Source organism: Danio rerio, chromosome 3, assembly GCF_052040795.2.
Source record: "Danio rerio strain M-AB ecotype USA chromosome 3, GRCz13ab, whole genome shotgun sequence".
Lineage (NCBI taxonomy): Eukaryota > Metazoa > Chordata > Actinopteri > Cypriniformes > Danionidae > Danio > Danio rerio.
In genome coordinates, this window is record NC_141023.1 from 38,829,618 (window position 1) to 38,847,650 (window position 18,033).

The 18,033-nt window shown below is 32.7% G+C and overlaps 1 protein-coding gene across 2 annotated transcripts; it reads right to left on the reverse strand.

The window, feature by feature from the left end:
• Positions 1–160: 160 nt before the first annotated feature.
• Positions 161–17,749, reverse strand: LOC147845966 (NKG2-C type II integral membrane protein). 2 transcript variants are annotated; one of them, XM_088649565.1, is made up of 14 exons: positions 17,554–17,749; positions 17,354–17,452; positions 17,078–17,143; positions 16,897–16,980; positions 14,843–14,979; positions 14,379–14,497; positions 12,512–12,582; positions 10,472–10,549; positions 8,621–8,725; positions 6,290–6,346; positions 6,121–6,192; positions 5,314–5,450; positions 1,262–1,809; positions 161–906 (listed from the first exon to the last, which is right to left on the reverse strand). In XM_088649565.1, exons 1-13 carry the CDS (start codon positions 17,624–17,626, stop codon positions 1,633–1,635), a joined length of 1,275 nt encoding a protein of 424 aa, XP_088505691.1. In that variant the 5' UTR covers positions 17,627–17,749; the 3' UTR covers positions 161–906; positions 1,262–1,632. The 2 variants fall into 2 exon arrangements, with proteins under 2 accessions (XP_088505691.1, XP_087101160.1); XM_087245034.2 differs by lacking the exon at positions 17,554–17,749 and having other exon boundaries at positions 12,436–12,582.
• Positions 17,750–18,033: the final 284 nt, after the last annotated feature.

Here is an 18,033-nt window from a genome sequence, read left to right on the forward strand (position 1 = left end):
GTTTAACCACATCAACCAGTTAACGGTGCATGCAAACTTTCCAGACAGCTGGTTATTATTTATGGTGTGTTCAAATCTTCCTAACATGATATTTGTGTTAACATCTTTATATATATTAAATAAGCATTTTTTCCAAATAGTCACAGATCATACAACAACATCCTTTGATAATGGTTTATTGCAAAGTTTACTCTTCAGAAAAAATGACAGAATTAAATCCACTGAGAGCTCTGCAGAGAGATTTTACTGTATTACAATTAAAACAATTTACAAATGACTGTTTGTGTTTGTTATGGAAAATATACAATAAGAGGTCCTTCTACATATAAAGTAAAATATAATTCTAAATAAAAAAATAAAAAATAAAAATAAAACAGGAAACTCTGTAATTATACAAATGACTTAAATGTGTTGCTCTCTCTCATACACACAGACACAGACACTGTAAAACCCAACAGTCAACTTTATCAAATGAAACAAGTGTAGTTAACTCAAAGTTTACTTAAAGTTAATTCTACTCATTTGAAAAGAGTTTTGAACTCAGTGTTGAAGTTAATGAGTTAATTTAATACCCCATTACTTTAACTGAAATGGAGTAAGTTCACAGTACTCATTTAGATTAGTTTTAACTCAAATGGTTTGCAGCAACTGGTTTCCTCAAACGGTTTGAGTTGCCTTAACTTATCAGGTTTTACAGTATTCAGAGTTCTCTTCATTTATTGGGTTTTGCTGTGCTCAAAAAGCTTTGTTTACTAAAATTGATTAAGTTCACAGTACTCATTAGAATTAATTTGTGAACTTAAATGGTTTGCTGCAATCGGTTTCCTCAAACGGTTTGAGTTGCCTTAACTTATTGGGTTTTACAGTACTCAGTTGGTTTGAGTTCTCTTCATTTATTTTGTTTTACTGTGCTCAAATTGCTTCATTTACTCAAATAGATTAAGTTTACAGTACTCAATAGAATTTATTTTTGAACTTAAATTGTTTGTTGCAATCGGTTTCCTCAAATGGTTTGAGTTGCCTTAACTTATTGGGTTTTACAGTACTCAGTTGGTTTGAGTTCTCTTCATTTATTTTGTTTTACTGTGCTCAAATTGCTTCATTTACTCAAATAGATTAAGTTTACAGTACTCAATAGAATTTATTTTTGAACTTAAATTGTTTGTTGCAATCGGTTTCCTCAAATGGTTTGAGTTGCCTTAACTTATTGGGTTTTACAGTACTCAGTTGGTTTGAGTTCTCTTCATTTATTTTGTTTTACTGTGCTCAAATTGCTTCATTTACTCAAATAGATTAAGTTTACAGTACTCAATAGAATTTATTTTTGAACTTAAATTGTTTGTTGCAATCGGTTTCCTCAAATGAATTGAGCTACCTTAACCTATTAGGTTTTACAGTGCAGTAGAATTTTGTTACACAGTTTTATGGATTTTCATTTGATTTTTTTTACGTGAAAAACAGCATGGCATTTCAGTAGATTGCCATATCATACATGAAATAGTAAAGAGATATTAAAGCAAGTAAACAGGAATATCAAACACGAATAAAATGTTCACTGTTAAATCTTTCCATTTAGTTAAATAAATTCTTTGGTTTTCTATCGTTTTTTTTTTTTTTTAAGTGTACTGAGCTCTATTTATGGCAAGGGATCTCACAAATGCTCTTCTCTTCTCTCAAACAAGAAACGTCCTCTTGTGTATTTCCCTTTAATGCAGCACAGTTGAGTTGTTTGTGGTCCAGATCTGTTCGGCTCCCGGACCAGTAGAGATCAGATTCACCAATAGCACACAGCATCCCAGTGAGAAATTCCTGCACCACAATCACAATAATTATGTATATAATACAAAAAATAAAAATAATAACAAAAGTATTTTGTCAAGTCAATTTATTCTGAATGTCAATCATTAATCTCTTGACCGATTAAACAAAAAATGTCACACCTGTATTCACATTTGTTCCTCTTTTAAAACAATGTTTCTTTCAAACAGAAAATTGACTGCAAAGTTCATTATTTTTTATTGAGTTACACTTTCATAGTCCCTTTCAGGTATACTTTTAATTATTTACTGTAAGCAACCTACAGTGGAGGTCAAAATTACAAAGCAATTTATAGAGATGTTTCTCGGAAATAATGTTAAGAGCGACTTTATTTGTTTTGTTGTATAAAGGTGGTTTATTCTGTTGCCGAAAAAGCTTATGAAAAAAACAGGTGCTTTCAGCCTGTACTCTATCTGTATAAAAGACACACTTCCTGCTACAAAAAGCAAACAAAAACTCCACCTTTCACTGACTTACTTTCACTGACTCCCACACATTAGCTTCAGTTTTTAATTTGAAAAACAAAATGTTTCCCATAAGAACCAAATAGGACCCAGATTCAGAATGCTGTAGCTAATCTGTTCTTTAATGTGACCAAGAGAGTCCATGTGACACTTCTCTTTATCACCCTGCACTTATTACAGAACAAGCACACAGGCTCTGCACCCTCTTACCCCACTTTCTTCCTCATGACTACATCCACTTCAAGAGCCCAAAGACATTAAGTGAGCTTTTCACTTTCCAGAACCTTTACATTTACTGTTCATTGCTGGTGGATTAGTCTTCGCAATCCCACACGGACTGTTGAACACCAGGTAACCAGAGTAGGGTGTGACATGTTCCACGGTATATACGTTACTTTATTTTAAATACATTTTTGGGGAATGCACTATTGTAACAAATTACAATGTAATTGCATTACCTACAGTCAATGTAATAGCATTACCTACATTGAAAATATATAGTTACAAATATTACATTGTTATGTTTTTTTTTTGTGAATATTAAATTACTGAAAGAGCTGTATCATATTAAGCATTTTTATAGGTATATTTTATATGCTTTTAAAGTGCTTTAAAGTAAGGTATTAAGTAATCTGATTACTTTTTACATTAAGTAATTAGTAATGTGAGGGCAGCATGGTGGCACACTGAGTAATGCTGTTGCCTCACAGCAAGAAGGTCTCTGGTTCGAGCCCCGGCTGGGTCAATTGGCATTTTTGTGTGGAGTTTGCATGTTCTCCTTGTGTTCGTGTTGCTATCCCCCGGGTGCTCCGGTTTTCCCCACAAGTCCAAAGGCATGCGCTATAGGTGAATTGGGTAAGCTAAATTGTCCAAATTGTGTATGAATTGTGCATGGGTGTTTCCCAGTGATGGGTTTCTGCAGTAAAAACTGTGTAAAACATATGCTGAATAAATTGGCGGTTCATTCCACTGTGGCGACCCCTGTTTAATAAAGGAACTAAGCCAAAAGACAATGCATGAATGAATGAATGAATTATTGATGTAATCAGATTACAATTTTCTAGTAGTCAGTAATTTGTAATCTATTACTTTTTTAAAGTAACTTGCCCAATACTGCAGGCAACATTCAAACATAAAGCTGAAACTTCATCTCCTCCACAATCACTTAAATGTTTTATTTGAAAAAAAAAAAAAAAACTTCACATCTCCCTCTTCATCCTAGCTCTTATTTCTCAAAGCAATTTCAGTAGCTTTTTATAAGAAGCACTTCTTGTGTGAATTTCCTCTTCACGATGAATCACTTAATGGCTTCCTCAATGTGCTAAATGACGTAATGTAAATGTGGTCATCCCGCTGTCAGAGGCTTTGTAAAACAGCTCACCACCTTGCAAAGTCAGTGAAAACTAAAAAGTTCAGCTGCCAGTTAAATCGAGTATGTCAGACAATTAATAATATAACCACTGTTTGACAGATAAACACCAATAACTATTTTAATAATAATAACTTTAATAAGTATATTCATCAAATTCAACTCATCAAACATGCCTAAAAACAACCTTGTTAGGATAACTTAAAAAAGGACTAAGCACTAAGGCAGGGGTCACCAATATCGGTCCAGGAGGGCCGGTGTCCCTGCAGGGTTTTGCTTCAACTTGCCTCAATACACCATCCAGGATGTTTCAAGTATACCTAGTAAAGCCTTGATTAGCTTGTTCAGGTGTGTTTAATTAGACTTGGAGCTAAAATCTGAAGGACATCGACCCTCCAGGAACAAGTTTGGTGACCCCTGCACTAAGGAGTTACCTCACTGGTATGGTAGCGCAGTGGGTATTGGTGTCGTCTCACAGCAAGTTTGCTGGTTTGAGACCCAGCTGGGTCAGTTAGCATTTCTGTGCGAAATTTGCTTGTTTTCCCCATCCTCCGGGTGCTCTGGTTTCCCCCACTTTCCAAAGACATGCGCTATAGGTGAATTGGATAAGCTAAATTTTCCATGTTGTAAGTGTGTATGTCTTCCAAGGTCCTCCAAGTTGGGGGATGAGCATTGAGCTAACGACCCACCTCGTAAAAATTAGATGTTACAAAACCCAAACATAATGCAGCTAAATATCAGCTTGTATTTAAACGGCTCTGGAAGTAAGCAGATAAAGTTCCCTAATATTTATTTCTCTGCCTCTTAGGATAGGGTTGATAAAATAAGTTAACATATCCATAGTCAGTTGAATGCCTGTTGGTGGATCAAATCAAAATCTTTGCAGATATTAAGAAAATACTCCACTAATACTCTGCTTTATTGTAAAAAAAAAAAATCTATAAGTTAGTAGTTTACGGTATTTTGTGATTCATGTTTTCATTTATTTCTGTTTTTCACTTTCATTTATGCTTTTGAATTGCATTATGGAACCTTGATCTTTCTTCCAACAATTTCTAACCTTGAAAAGTTCAAAATAAGTGACTTTTATTAGCAATTTTAATAGTTTAAAATGATCTATTGTCTGAGTTGTTGTTGAATATTACCGTACAAAAACCTTTTAATAAACTGCCGGTACATTTTCTGTTATTTTAGAGACTTATTTCTCTCTATAATATTTCTTACACGTTATATTATTTCAAATTTCTAAAATGTCAATAAAAGTCACTTTGTTAAACTGTAAGAGTTAAATGTGCAACATTAAAATCATATCATGGTCCCATTATGCAATTCACAACCATAAATAAATGGAAAACTCTTGTGAAACACAAAATACCAAAACGTTTAATTAACAGATTTACAATGTAGTTGACATAGTTTGAAAGTTGCTGATAATAAAAATCTCTAAAGGGGATCATTAAAATAAAGCTTTACTAAACCATTTGGCTTTGAATATCACAATGTCCTTTACGAGAAAAATAGTTGATATGAAAGTTTGACACTTGAACCGACAAAGCATTGGTGAACACAGGCTAAGCATTTTCACACCCAGACTCATTTCTCTTAAATTTGTTCCTCTTCTTGTAACATGCAGATAGTATGGGCCTCCAGATGTATACGTACCTTCTCCTCTTTGTTGCTAATAATAACTAGATCTCCATCCAGACCCCGACAGTGGTTTTGGCTGGAGCTCCAGTTCCTGTTGTGGCTGGAGAAAACGTAGAAACTACCATTGCCTTTGAACCACTGCTCTGGCAAATCTATTCAGACACAGACAGTTGTTGATGTCACTCTAGAGGAAACACTGTGGTTTAGCTAGAAACACTTTTATAGCCTGACAGAAAGCTAACCACAATTTAACTGAGACTAAATCTACTCCTAAAATATTTTTCGAATGCCTCCAGCAGGGTAAGACAAAATTTGTACAGATTCACAAAGCAATCAGTGATTGGTTGATGAAGAAGGCACTTTAAATTATATTTCTACTAAATATTTAAATTAGGTTATGATCTGAAAAAAATATTCAGAGATGATTCCTTGGATTTACTCAATTTTTTTCACGTTAAGTGGTTGTACTCAATTTATTTGTGTTGAATTAAAACAAACAAATTAAGTTGAACATTATTCAACTTAATTTGTTTGTTTAAATTCAACAAAAATAAATTGTTTGCAACAGTTCTGCATGCAACACTTTTTTCAGTCAGTGCTTTTGCCAAACACAATATAAGATATTTTGATGAATCTTGAAAATCAGGAGCCACTGACATCCATACTAGTTGGAAAAACAATATGAAAGTCAATGGTTTCCATCATTCTTGAAAAAATCTTGCATGCAGCAGAAGAAAGAGACTTTAAGGTCATCATTAGTTGCATATTACAAAGAACATCCAGCTGCTTTTGTATATGCTGAAAAACAAAACCTATGTTTACCTGGGCAGAAATTTATTGACCTCCAGTCCTTCTCGTATGTGCAGACTGGACCACCTTGTTCAAGTTCTGAAACTGATTAATAATGTGTACAATTAAGAATCTCATATATCACTTGAGCAGTTGAAAGTAACTTATCTTAAAAAAATGGAGCATGCAATGATCAATTTACCTGAATTTGAACAGTTTGGTACTGTCTCACAATGCATACTTTTGTCTTTTGTGAAATCTGTAAAAGACATAATGCTGAATTTAAACAAATGATCAAAATAAGTATGTAAATAAACCTCTGATATTGCACTCTAGTAACACTTTAACATTACATAAATAATGATGTCTTAAAATGTTAACTAAACATTACTTTATTATGATGAGTTAATGCACACACAAATCATAAACTAACTTTAATTACAACATAAGTCCCAAGAGTTCATGAGTAAACAACAGCTACCTTAATTATTTGTTAGTACAGAGATAATTAATGTATTATTTAACATTTAAGTTCAAGCTTACTGTAACCAACATGAACTCATGAGCTGTCAATGTATATTTATGTTGTGACTTTACTTGGAGGGGCACATCATCATTAACTCATCCATTAACTTTTCATGAACTCTTTTGTTTAAACCGTTTATGTCAACATTGGCAGAACACTTTTTTCATATTCAGCTTAGTCCTTTTATTTATCTGGGGTCGCCAAAGCAGAATGAACCACCAACTTATCCATCATTTGTTTTACAGCGGATGCTCTTCCAGCTGCAACCCATAACTGGGAAACACTCATTCACACACATACACTACGGCCAATTTAGCTTATTCAATTCACCTGTACAGCATTTCTATGGACTTGTGGGCGAAACCAGCACCTGGAGGAAACCCACGCAAACACTTTCTGTGAGGCGACATTGCAAACCTCTGCCCAACCGAGCAGCCTGACAGAACATCTTTATATTGTTATTCAGAGTAAACCGACTAGACCGATGTGCATGAGAAGTTAAGAATGGGTCAATGATGATGAGCCCCTCCAAATATAGTCATGATATAGGTATGTATTAACATGTCATGAGTTCATGATGGCTAAATTAAGCATAAACTAATGTGGTAATTAATAAAATAATTAATAAACAATCATGTAACATGTAATTAAGGTAGCCGTTATTCATACATGAACTCATGTGACTCATGTTGTAGTTAAAGTTAGTTCATAATTAGCAAATGCATTAACTCGTCATTAGTTCATAATAGAGTAATGTCTAGTTTAAATATTAACACAGCATTATTCATGTACTGCTATTGTAAAGTGTTACCTGATCTCTTATCCCCACCCGTTGACTTTACTTGAAAATTGTGTGGAAATTCAGCCTGGAAAACGTGCAACTATCATGAGGTAATTCAACTATTTTTCGTTTTGCAAAGTTAATGGCTAACTCGAGTTCAGAAAATGTACGATTTTGAAAAGGAGGGGCACCCAACCCCAAATGTCATTGGGGATAAGCAAATCATACTAAAATGTACGAATTAGATCGATTTCATACAAATTAGACACTAAATCAAAAACTTATAAATTGCTGTGAGATAGCGTTGGGAAATCCAATGCCCTCAGGGGCGGACTTAACCAATAAGCGAGTTAAGAGGCCGCTTAGGGCCCCAGGAAATTAGGGGACCTGACCAATGCCAAGAAGCTTAAATTAATTAATGAAGCTCTTTCATACATATTCTATCGTATGTTGTAAAATCTGTGTATAACTGTTAAGCATTCGTTGTTATTACTTCTTTTCAAAACTGGGGGCCCCCATAAATAATGGAGCATTCCATCTGTACTGCACATGAGGTTTGAACGCTTCAATCAATACAGTGCCAGCCAGTGTTGCCAACTTGACTTTTCAGACCAACCTAGCGCCAAATTTTCAAAAAAACGACTAGCGAATGTTTTTAGGTCTTACTGGAGATTTTTAGAGACGCTCATGTGTCTGTGCTGTATCGTTCCTAACGTTACTCTTTGTAATGAGCTGCAGGTAATGCCGTCGGTCTCTACCATGCCTCAAAGTACTCAAAAACGGTGCAATGCCATACAGCCATCTCGAACAAGTTTGGACACCCCTGCTGTACAGTTTTTAAACCTTTTTTTTTTGTGTGAATTAAACATAAATGTTCTTGAAAATATTAAAATACATAAACTATACTTTAAATTAAAAAAAAAAAAAAATATATATATATATATATATATATATATATATATATATATATATATATATATATATATATATATATATATTTTTTTTTTTTTTTTTTAATGCTGTGGCCTGGAATTGCTTAGGGCCCCTAAATCACTATGTCTGCCACTTAAAACCACTTAAGTATTTACAGTTTAATTAATTTAAGATTCCATGTAGTTCTATGTTAATTTAATCTTTTGTTTTCCATCTTTTAGTAATCTTTGGTTGTTTGGGTTAGGACTGTGTGCATCTAAATAAAGGCAGAGTTCCTGTAAAACAATACTCACAGAAATATGTCAGCATCCCATTTACCAGCAGAGAAAGGAAGAAAAAAACTGCAAGAACCACCACACAGATATGGCTACATTTCTTCTCTCCAGTAGATTTCTTTTCTACAATAGAAAATTCCAATTTTAAAGTTGTAGACTACAAGAGAACAATTTATAAAAAGAACTTTAATTCACTAAAGTAAAGCTACACCGGTTTTGAACAAAGAATATGTTGTAAGAAAAAAACACCATATATGCTACAGTATTTTACCCTTTACAAAAAACTTTTGCGTCTCAAATGTTATGCAGTTTTCTTGTTTCTACACAAAACTCATGCAAGAATTACTTGAGTTCCCACTTCCCAGCATGAATAAATCATGCCGTTTATTAAAAAAATAATAATAATCTTTTCACTGAGAGAACTTTTTAAAATATGAACACATCAATGCCTTTTTTTTTCCTAATTTATTTTTGATTAAAAACCAATGATGTCTTAAAATCATAGGTCTCAAACTCGATTTCTGGGGGGCCACAACTCTGCACAGTTTTGCTTTAACCCTAATCAAAAACAGTTAATTCAACTAATCAAGGTGTTCAAGACTGCTAGAGACTATTAAGCAGGTGTGAGTTGGAGGTGGTTGGAGATAAACTATGCAGAGCTGTGGCCCTCCAAGAACTGAGTTTGAGACTATTGCTCAAAATAGTTAATACTTGGAAAAAACTCTGGAAAAAAACCCAACTATTTGCATTTAAAACAAATGCGTTTTAGCCAACTTATCAATTATCTTGCCAACAAGCAAACAGATGGTTTTAAACCATATATTTATCAGGAATTTTGTGTAAATCTAAAATAAGTTAAACTAATTATTGTATATTTTGTCAGTTTACTATTCAATACACATTGTGCAACTGTTGTTATGGCCACTATGGGTACATTATATGCATTCTGGGAATTTGGGACACAGGAACCTGGATCCAATTTTGCGCTCTTGAGCTGGCATAAAACATGATGAAATGCAACTCAACATGATGTAGATTTCCATTCTCTATAGAGCTCAGTAATCTATGTCACGACAAGTTTTTGGACAAACGCAGGAGTTATTATGAATAAATGTATAAATATTATCTATAGGAAAAAATACAGTTTTATAGTAATATTTTTTTGTAAAAAAACACCTCACAAACACTCATAAAATAGACTAAGGTGTATAAATGAGCAATTTCACACAAGTAGCAGCGTGATATCACACTGCAACAAGTGTGACATTGCGTTTCAGCACCAGTTCGACAGCATAATTTGTGCATTCAAAAAAAGAACAGTCTCAGTCTCAGAAACCCTTTTGCATCAGTAACTACTTTCTTCCGCCATTATTAAAGTATAGTCTTTGATAATAGGCCTTCACAAAGGTGATGAGGCTTTAGGAGTGCTGATATTACTTTAATATCTCATGGTTATCAGCCAATCAGATTCGAGAAAAAAACAGAGAAGTTGATAATATGCATTCCATAACATTCTGTCTCCAACGGTGAAGTGTAACTGAAGAAGGAGATCAAATAAATGAATGAATTTATCCATAACTGACAGGGTATCAATGAGCTGCTGCTGCATGAAAACATATGATTTTATTTATTACCTGTGCGAGCACTTACAGTTTATTGCTAATGAGTGTATATATGATACAAACAAATCAATAGATATGGATTGGAATCAGGCTCCCTTGTCCTAAACACTCAAAACCCAATGCTTGCAACACATTCCCAAGTTTTATATGCAAGAACATCAAAACAGAGCCTCGTCCTATATTTTCATAACCAGAAGCCTTTGCTAGACACAAATTTGATCAAGGCGAAAAATAACCAAGCACTTACTTCCGCAAGAGTTCTTGTTCATCCATTTGGTGTTGTCATAAATATGATCGGACATGTCATTTTTCCCCATTATACGTGCTGCAGAAAGATAATGAGAAGTGCTCTGATTAGGTGTCTGTGAGCGTCAGTGTGTACACCAGTGGAAGCTAAGAGTCATTTCCTCTCAGCTGCATTGGTTATGAGGTTGTCGACTTCCTAGACATTGCTCTGTTGAGGTTTGTGTCTTGTCTCTGTAGTAATTACAGAGATAGACACAAAACATAAAAACACCGGTATTCATATGAAGTAGGCCTACTAAACGTAACTGAAATTTAAGTCAACACAAGAGAAAGAGAAGTGCTTTCCCTTTTATAAATGGATTATAACCCCTGTATAACCGTAAATAATGAGCCTTCATTTTGTTTATTAATTATTCTTAATGTGTTTTTGTTATTTGAGAAGACAAACAAACTGACATTTGACAGAAATGCAATAGAAACTCATTAAAAATGTGATCCCAAAGAGGAACACAGCAGTTAAATATAATGATATATCTTACAAAATCTTTTTATTTTTATTTAATTTATTTTTTGCTATTAAAAATAGAAACAAGAAGCAAAAAGCAAGCAATATGACATAACAAGACACATAAAATAAATATTGCTTTGTGCTTTTCAGATACAGCAGTTGGTCTCACAACATATTTAATTAAAGTCAAGTCAAAGTTTATTTGTAAAGCACTAAACACAAGAAGTGCTTATCAAAGGGCTTTACACACATACACCATCTAAAACAAAGTATAAATACAACAGATGTAAGAGTCCTGTATGGCATTAAAAGCCAAAGAGTAAAAAAGGTTTTAAGATTAGATTTATAAACAAAAAGGGTAGTGGCCTGCCTAACATGAAGAGGCAAATTATTCCAGAATAACCACTTCAAAGGCACAAAACCAGAATCTTAAAATGTATAAGCTGTAAAATAAAATTATAACATACACCTGATTATATTAGTCTATCAAAATACAAAAAAATTTAATATTATTAATACATATTGTAAAAAGATCACACTGAAATATGTGGTGTATGCCTTCACTGTAAAAAAAAAAAAAATTTAAAAGTCATGAAACAAAATGTTTTTATGACAGTGTTTCTCTGTCAGTGTTTCTCAACCACATTCCTGGAGGACCACCAGCTCTGCACATTTTCCACACCTCCTTAACCAAACACACCTGATTCAGATCATCAGCTCATTAGGAGAGACTGAAAGAGCTGTAATGTGTAATATTATTGAAGTTTCAGCTAATTTTTGTTTAGTTGTAAAAAGTTGAATTTCATATTTTAGTCAGTTTGACTAATGTAAGTTAAGATGATCATACAAGTTTCTTTGATCCAACTAAAAAAATGCACATAATAAAACCGGAAGTCAAATTGGAAAAGTGTGGGTCAAAAGAATTGCCTGCTCTATTGTTAAAGTTTTCAAAACAGAGATTAAATGCGCACAAAATATGTCAAATAATCTAAAAAAAAAAAAAAAACATCACCACCCTCTTTGAAAAATGCTATTTTAGCAATTTACTTGGTCACACTTTATTTTGATGGTCCGTTTCTTGAATTTTAATTTACATTGCATCTCATGCCAACTAATTCTCATTTGATTATAGGTAGACTGTTAAATTGGGGTTAGGGTTAGTGTAATTTAACATGCACTTGCAAAGTTTCAGTTAAATCTCTGTTGAAAAAGCAGTTTCAGCAGATATTAAGCAGACAGTCTACTAATACTCAAATAGACCATCAAAATAAAATGTTACCTTTTAGTTTTTCTGCATGTTTACAACTTATTTAAGACACTAAATAGTGACATTAATTGAATAATTAATTGTAGCACTTTCCTTTAATCTTCACATTCCTCTTTGAGATGTTTATAAAGAATATTTCAAAAGCACATGTATATGACAAACAGAAACCTTTTATTAGGTATTTCATTACAGGCATGGAATTTCACATATGCTTCTTTCCTTCCTTAAGCAAGAAACATCTCCCCAGCTTGCCGCCTCAATTTTACCATTCAGAACAACACAGTCTTCACCCAGAGGATTTGCATCTTTGTTGTCATCAGGCGGTTTATCCCAGAAACTGAGAATAAAATGAATGAATGAATGAAAGAATGAATGAACAAATGAATAAAGGAACGACGACAACTGTGAAACTGTATAACAAGCTGCCATATGTCTGTTTATACCATTATTTTAATGTCTCCGAGCACCTCTTGTAAATGTACATTGTATTATTATTTTTAATATTACTTATTTTCATATTTTAGTTTATTTCTAATTATGTGTAACGTTTTAGTCATTTTGTTGTGTTATACTTTTAATGTTTAATTCAAAACACATGGCTGATTTTAGAAAAACTTGTTTTTTGTTGTTGTTGTTTTTGCAGAATTAATCTAATAAATATCAAGATAAATCCAAGATAAATTTTCTATTATTTTACAAAAAATACTTTAATGAAACAGTTTTGAATAACAACACATTATATTAAGATTATCTCTAAAAAATAATGATTTATGTGTATTTATGGACATTTTATCTTGAAACAATTTACTTTAACCCTTTTAAACCCTGTGTCTATTACAATGGACATCACGGCAGCCCATGTTTTTTGTGTTTTTTGAGCATTTCTAATTTAAAGCCTGCAGTCCATGAGCGTGGACAATTGTCATCCAATCAGATAGCCGTAAGGCTCAGCAAGTAGTAATTTAAAAAAAAATCCACTGAAAAGCAGCATGGCATCATTTCACTCTAGACACAGACATAAGCCACATTTACAATGTTTTTTTTTTTTTTCAGATTTAGTGATATTTTAGCAAATTGTGTGTAAAAAGTAGGGATTGCACATACTAATTAAAATTTTTAAATCTTTTGTAACATTGCAAGCTTTAGATAAAGCTTTAGGATGTTTTATTGGTTTAAAATCTGTTACTGAAATGAAATCTCCAGTAATTAACTTTTTTCTTTTTTTTTTGTATTTTATGTTAGTACAATGTTCGGGAAGTACTTGATGTCCAATGAACTAAACAAAAAATATATCAGGGGTGTTGAATTTTAATAATAATAATTGTGCCTCATTTATAGGAGATTGTGCCTGTGACTGTTTGTGCCTCCTGAATCAAACAATGATCTTTAAAATAATTAGGTGTAATTTTCATCTTTGTGTGTGTGTGTGTGTGTGTGTGTTAATAAAACATTGGTTACAAAATGGAAAAATTTCTCTCTCATTCACATTTTAAAAACAATAATAAGCAGAAAATATCAAAGTTTTCTTAAACATGCCATGTGGTATCAGGCTTGAGGTTTGCATCCTGAGCTAAAGCACAAAATGGTTGAAAATTATATTGTCATACATAATTAAAATCCAACGCTCAATCATTCATTTGCCTTCGGCTTAGTCTCTATTTCAGAGGTTGCCACAGCGGATTGAACCACCAACTATTCCAGCATATGTTTTATGCAGCGAATGCCTTTATAGCTGCAACCCAGTAATTCAATTCACCTATAGCGCGTGGGTTTGGACTGTGCGGAAAACCGGAGCCCCCGGAGGAAACCCACGCAAACATATCGAGAACATGCAAACTCTACACAGAAATGCAAACTGGCCCAGCCGGGACTCAAACCAGCAACCTTCTATCATATTTAAGGATTTTATATTATTTTTTATAGTGAATGGATTCAGTTTATTGTACATTATACATTTGTTGTATGTAATTCCAGTTGAAGGAACTTAAAATTTACATCGCAATTTTGTAATGCAGACAGATAACATAAACCCCCAATATATCATAATAAATATGAAACTATTTAAAAATGAAAGGAACTTTTGACACATCAGATACATTTATCAACACAGACATATAATAAAATAATACTTGCCTTCTTTGTAAATTGGTGTCATCCACCCACCGCCAATCACCTTCAGTCTGACTATCAGTTAAACCAATCCAAAATAATGCATTCAGACCAACAGTGCGGACATGCTTGGCAAGAGTTTCCTACAAAGACAGAGATTATTTAATCAATAACTTGTTTCATACATTAAAGAGACAGTTCAACTAAAAATTAAATCCACCCTCAAGTGATTCCAAACATTTATTTTAGTTCATTTTTCTGTTAAACAAAAAGAAGATATTTTAAAGAATGTTAAAAACCTGTAGCCATTAACATTTACAACATTCCTCGAATTTCCTTTTGTGTTCAAAACAATGAAACTCAATCAGGTTTGGAACAAGCGGAGGATAAATTAAAGAAGATGAACAAATTTTCATTTTGGGGTGAAGTGTGTCTTATGTCTTCATTGGAAATTAGAATTGGAATTTAGTAATATAATATCTGTGTACCTGTTCTTTATGGCTGTTGATGATGACCAGACCTCCACCCAGATCCAGACAGCGGTTTCTGCTGCTGCTCCAGTCCATCACATCAGAGGAGAAGACATAGTATCCGCCCTCACTTTTGATCCAAGTCTCTGGAAAATCTACAAATGTGGAATGTTTAAGGCAAATATTATTGCAAATAAAAATATCAACCATAAGTTACACCATACATTAACAATAACATTTTCTGTATTAATATGTTGTATTAACATTTATAAAATATTATGTTTAAATGTGCAGATACCATTTTAAAATGAAATGTGCTATTTTGCATACATTTCTAGCACAAAAATGCTACTATTTTATGAAGTCAGATTTTATATTTTTGTAATTTTGTTCAGCATATTAGAGTCAAATGTTTTGGGAAAGCTATTTTCATTACTACATAATTCAGAAAATACTGAAACAGACAAACACAGTTTTGTTTGTAGTTTAAAATATAATCAGACAAATTATGTATGAACATAAACCTCTGTTAAACCTTCAGAATACAGATCACGGTTTACAAGAAGGTTTCAAACTAAGAAGGATTGTAAAGCATTTACTCTGTTAAAATAGTTGGGTTAAAAATACTCTAACATATAACCCAACTATACATTATTACAGCACCTTCCCGACAAAAGGTTATTTTAACTCAATGCATTGGACTTTAAAATTTAACCCAATGCATTGGGTTATTATAATTAAATGTTATTTTTGTTCTATTCTGTTAATACTATTGCTACTATTACCAGTACTACTATTAATTTATAGTTTATAGTTATGGCTGGGTAAATAAATAACACACAGTTTTAAAAAAATATTGAAAATGCTTTATTTCCATTTCATTTTAGTTCCAGACACTTTTGTTAAAATAAATCAGGAATCACAAACAACGAAGAAACAGAACAAAGTGCAGACAGTTGTAAACTGAGCAAACAGAAAATCCTCTGTTGATGGAGCAGAATATGGAGCTCTGTGTGCTGTAGAGACTGTCTAGCAGCTGCAGCAGGCTCCACTCACTGTCAATGTGCAATACATTTTAACCACGTCCAAACGCTTCTAAAAGATGATCTTGGATGGTGAAACGAGTATAAAAACCACGACACGGAGAGGTAATTTGATAAAAAATTACAACAATATTATTGCGTTACAGCTTAAATTAGCTTTATAATGCAATAAAAGCTGTTTTGTGTCAGTTAAATCAGTTGTCTGCACTAAATGTTTAACTCAATCATTAGGTTAAATAAATAACTCAACGTTTTTAGAGTTTATTAACCATAATCCAAATTCTAATGAGTTAAAAATTGTTTGCTAATGTTAGTCAACATGAACTTACCATGAACAACTTACATTTTTGAATCATTTTATAACAAATATGAATGAATACTGCAATAAATGTGTTATTCATATTAGTAAATACAATAACTAATGGAGCCTATTTGTGAAGTAAGACCAATAAAAGTTTGCTGTGTACACTAAAAAATATATATTTTTGTAATATTTCTGTAAAACAATTTATATGGGTTGAATTTCAAAAAACAAATTAAATACAGTAGTGTTCAACTTCATTTTTAAAGCTACCAAAGAAGGCACTAAAAAATCAGACAATGGCTTTTATCTTAAATCACTTGGCTTTATTTTGTATCGTACTTAAAACCCATAGAATTTTTTTTTAATTAATTGTTTGATATACATATTGTGAGGTATAAAAGTATTATCTGACACTTTTTTAGTGAATTGAAACCCATAGACAAAAATATATATTATGATATGTGATTTAAAAAAATGTAATGTGTATTTTGAAGATTAATTTCCATCAAACACTTTATGAAAGCATGTCAATGTCTCAAAGAGTTTTTTAATTATTTGTTTAACATACATATTGTAAAAAATAAAAATGTTATCTGTTACTTTTTTGTATGCGAATCCCTTAATCTGCAACTATTAATGCAATATTTACTAATAACCTTAAATATATTTTTGATATTTCTGAAGAGCTTTATTCTGATGGAAAATAACATAAGAAAATGACTTGCTTTTATTTGGACAGTGAAGTGGCTGAGAGCGGTTCTTCTTATCCTTCTGAAAGAACTCCTTGATGTGAGCATCGTCATCAGTGTCTAGCATAGAAATAAATACAATTATACATTAGAAGTAATGAGCGTTGGTTTATGATTTGTTTTTTTTAAGCAAGCATAGAGAATGTGGGGTTTGTACTTAAATAGGAGCAGTTTGTTACTGGTTCACAACTCATCAGCCCGTCTGGCCCATCACTGTAATAACCTGTAAACAAACAAACAAAACACAACATATTACTACAGTGTTTGAGTTTAAGTATATTAACTATGCTATGTTAGCAAACTGTGATTAGAAGTGATTTTTTAAGTTTACGACGAACGAATAAAGTGTGTAGAATAAACAAAAACAATTTTAACGTTATTGTGTGAACGTTGTGTGAACTGTAACAAAATGTAATAACAGGTAGATACTCACACAAATAGGCCAACATGCCATTAGCCAGCAGAGACAGGAGGAGACCAGAGAAAACCCCCACACAGACGACAACTCCATTTTCAACACAGCAATTTCCATCTAAAATAACAAGAACACACACACACACAAAAATAGCTGTAAAATAAAAGATCAAAGTGATATGAATTGGTTTCCCCTTAATTGCACACTGTTACACTTACTTCCATGTTTCTGTGCTGATTTTGAGATGGATCTGGTATTGTAATAGACAGGCTCAAGCATCTTAAAGATCATAAAATAAATGAAGCTATGAAGTTTTCATGCAGGATGAGTTTAAACTGGTGATATTTCCTGTCATCATTTCCTGTTTTATTATTAGTAGTTGAAGACATTTTGTGAAATGCTCAGTGGTAGTTATATGTGTTTATTATTATACTGCACCAAATATGGTTTTACCTCATTGCCAATATCATACTCTAATTAACTGCAATCATAAATTAATATTGGTGTTATCTTTTATGTTAGGAAAAAAATACATTTTCAGTCTATTTCTTACTGAAGCAGAGGCTTCTTGCTGTTCACACTTCACACAAAGAGATGTGACTGGTAAAAAAAAATCAGCAACCACAGAACTTTAGGTACGCTTCAAAAAATTGGCATTTGACACTGCAGGTTACTTGTTGCTATATTATAATTTTTTA

Bases quoted from the DNA above. Each gene is read 5' to 3' on its own strand.
- LOC147845966 (XM_088649565.1), bottom strand. From the start codon at position 17,626: ATGATCTTTAAGATGCTTGAGCCTGTCTATTACAATACCAGATCCATC. The intron at 14,980-16,896 runs GCAAGTCATTTT...CCACATTTGTAG, and splicing joins ACTTCACTGTCCAAATAAAA to ATTTTCCAGAGACTTGGATC. The intron at 8,726-10,471 runs GTAAGTGCTTGG...TTTCTATTGTAG, and splicing joins GAACAAGAACTCTTGCGGAA to AAAAGAAATCTACTGGAGAG.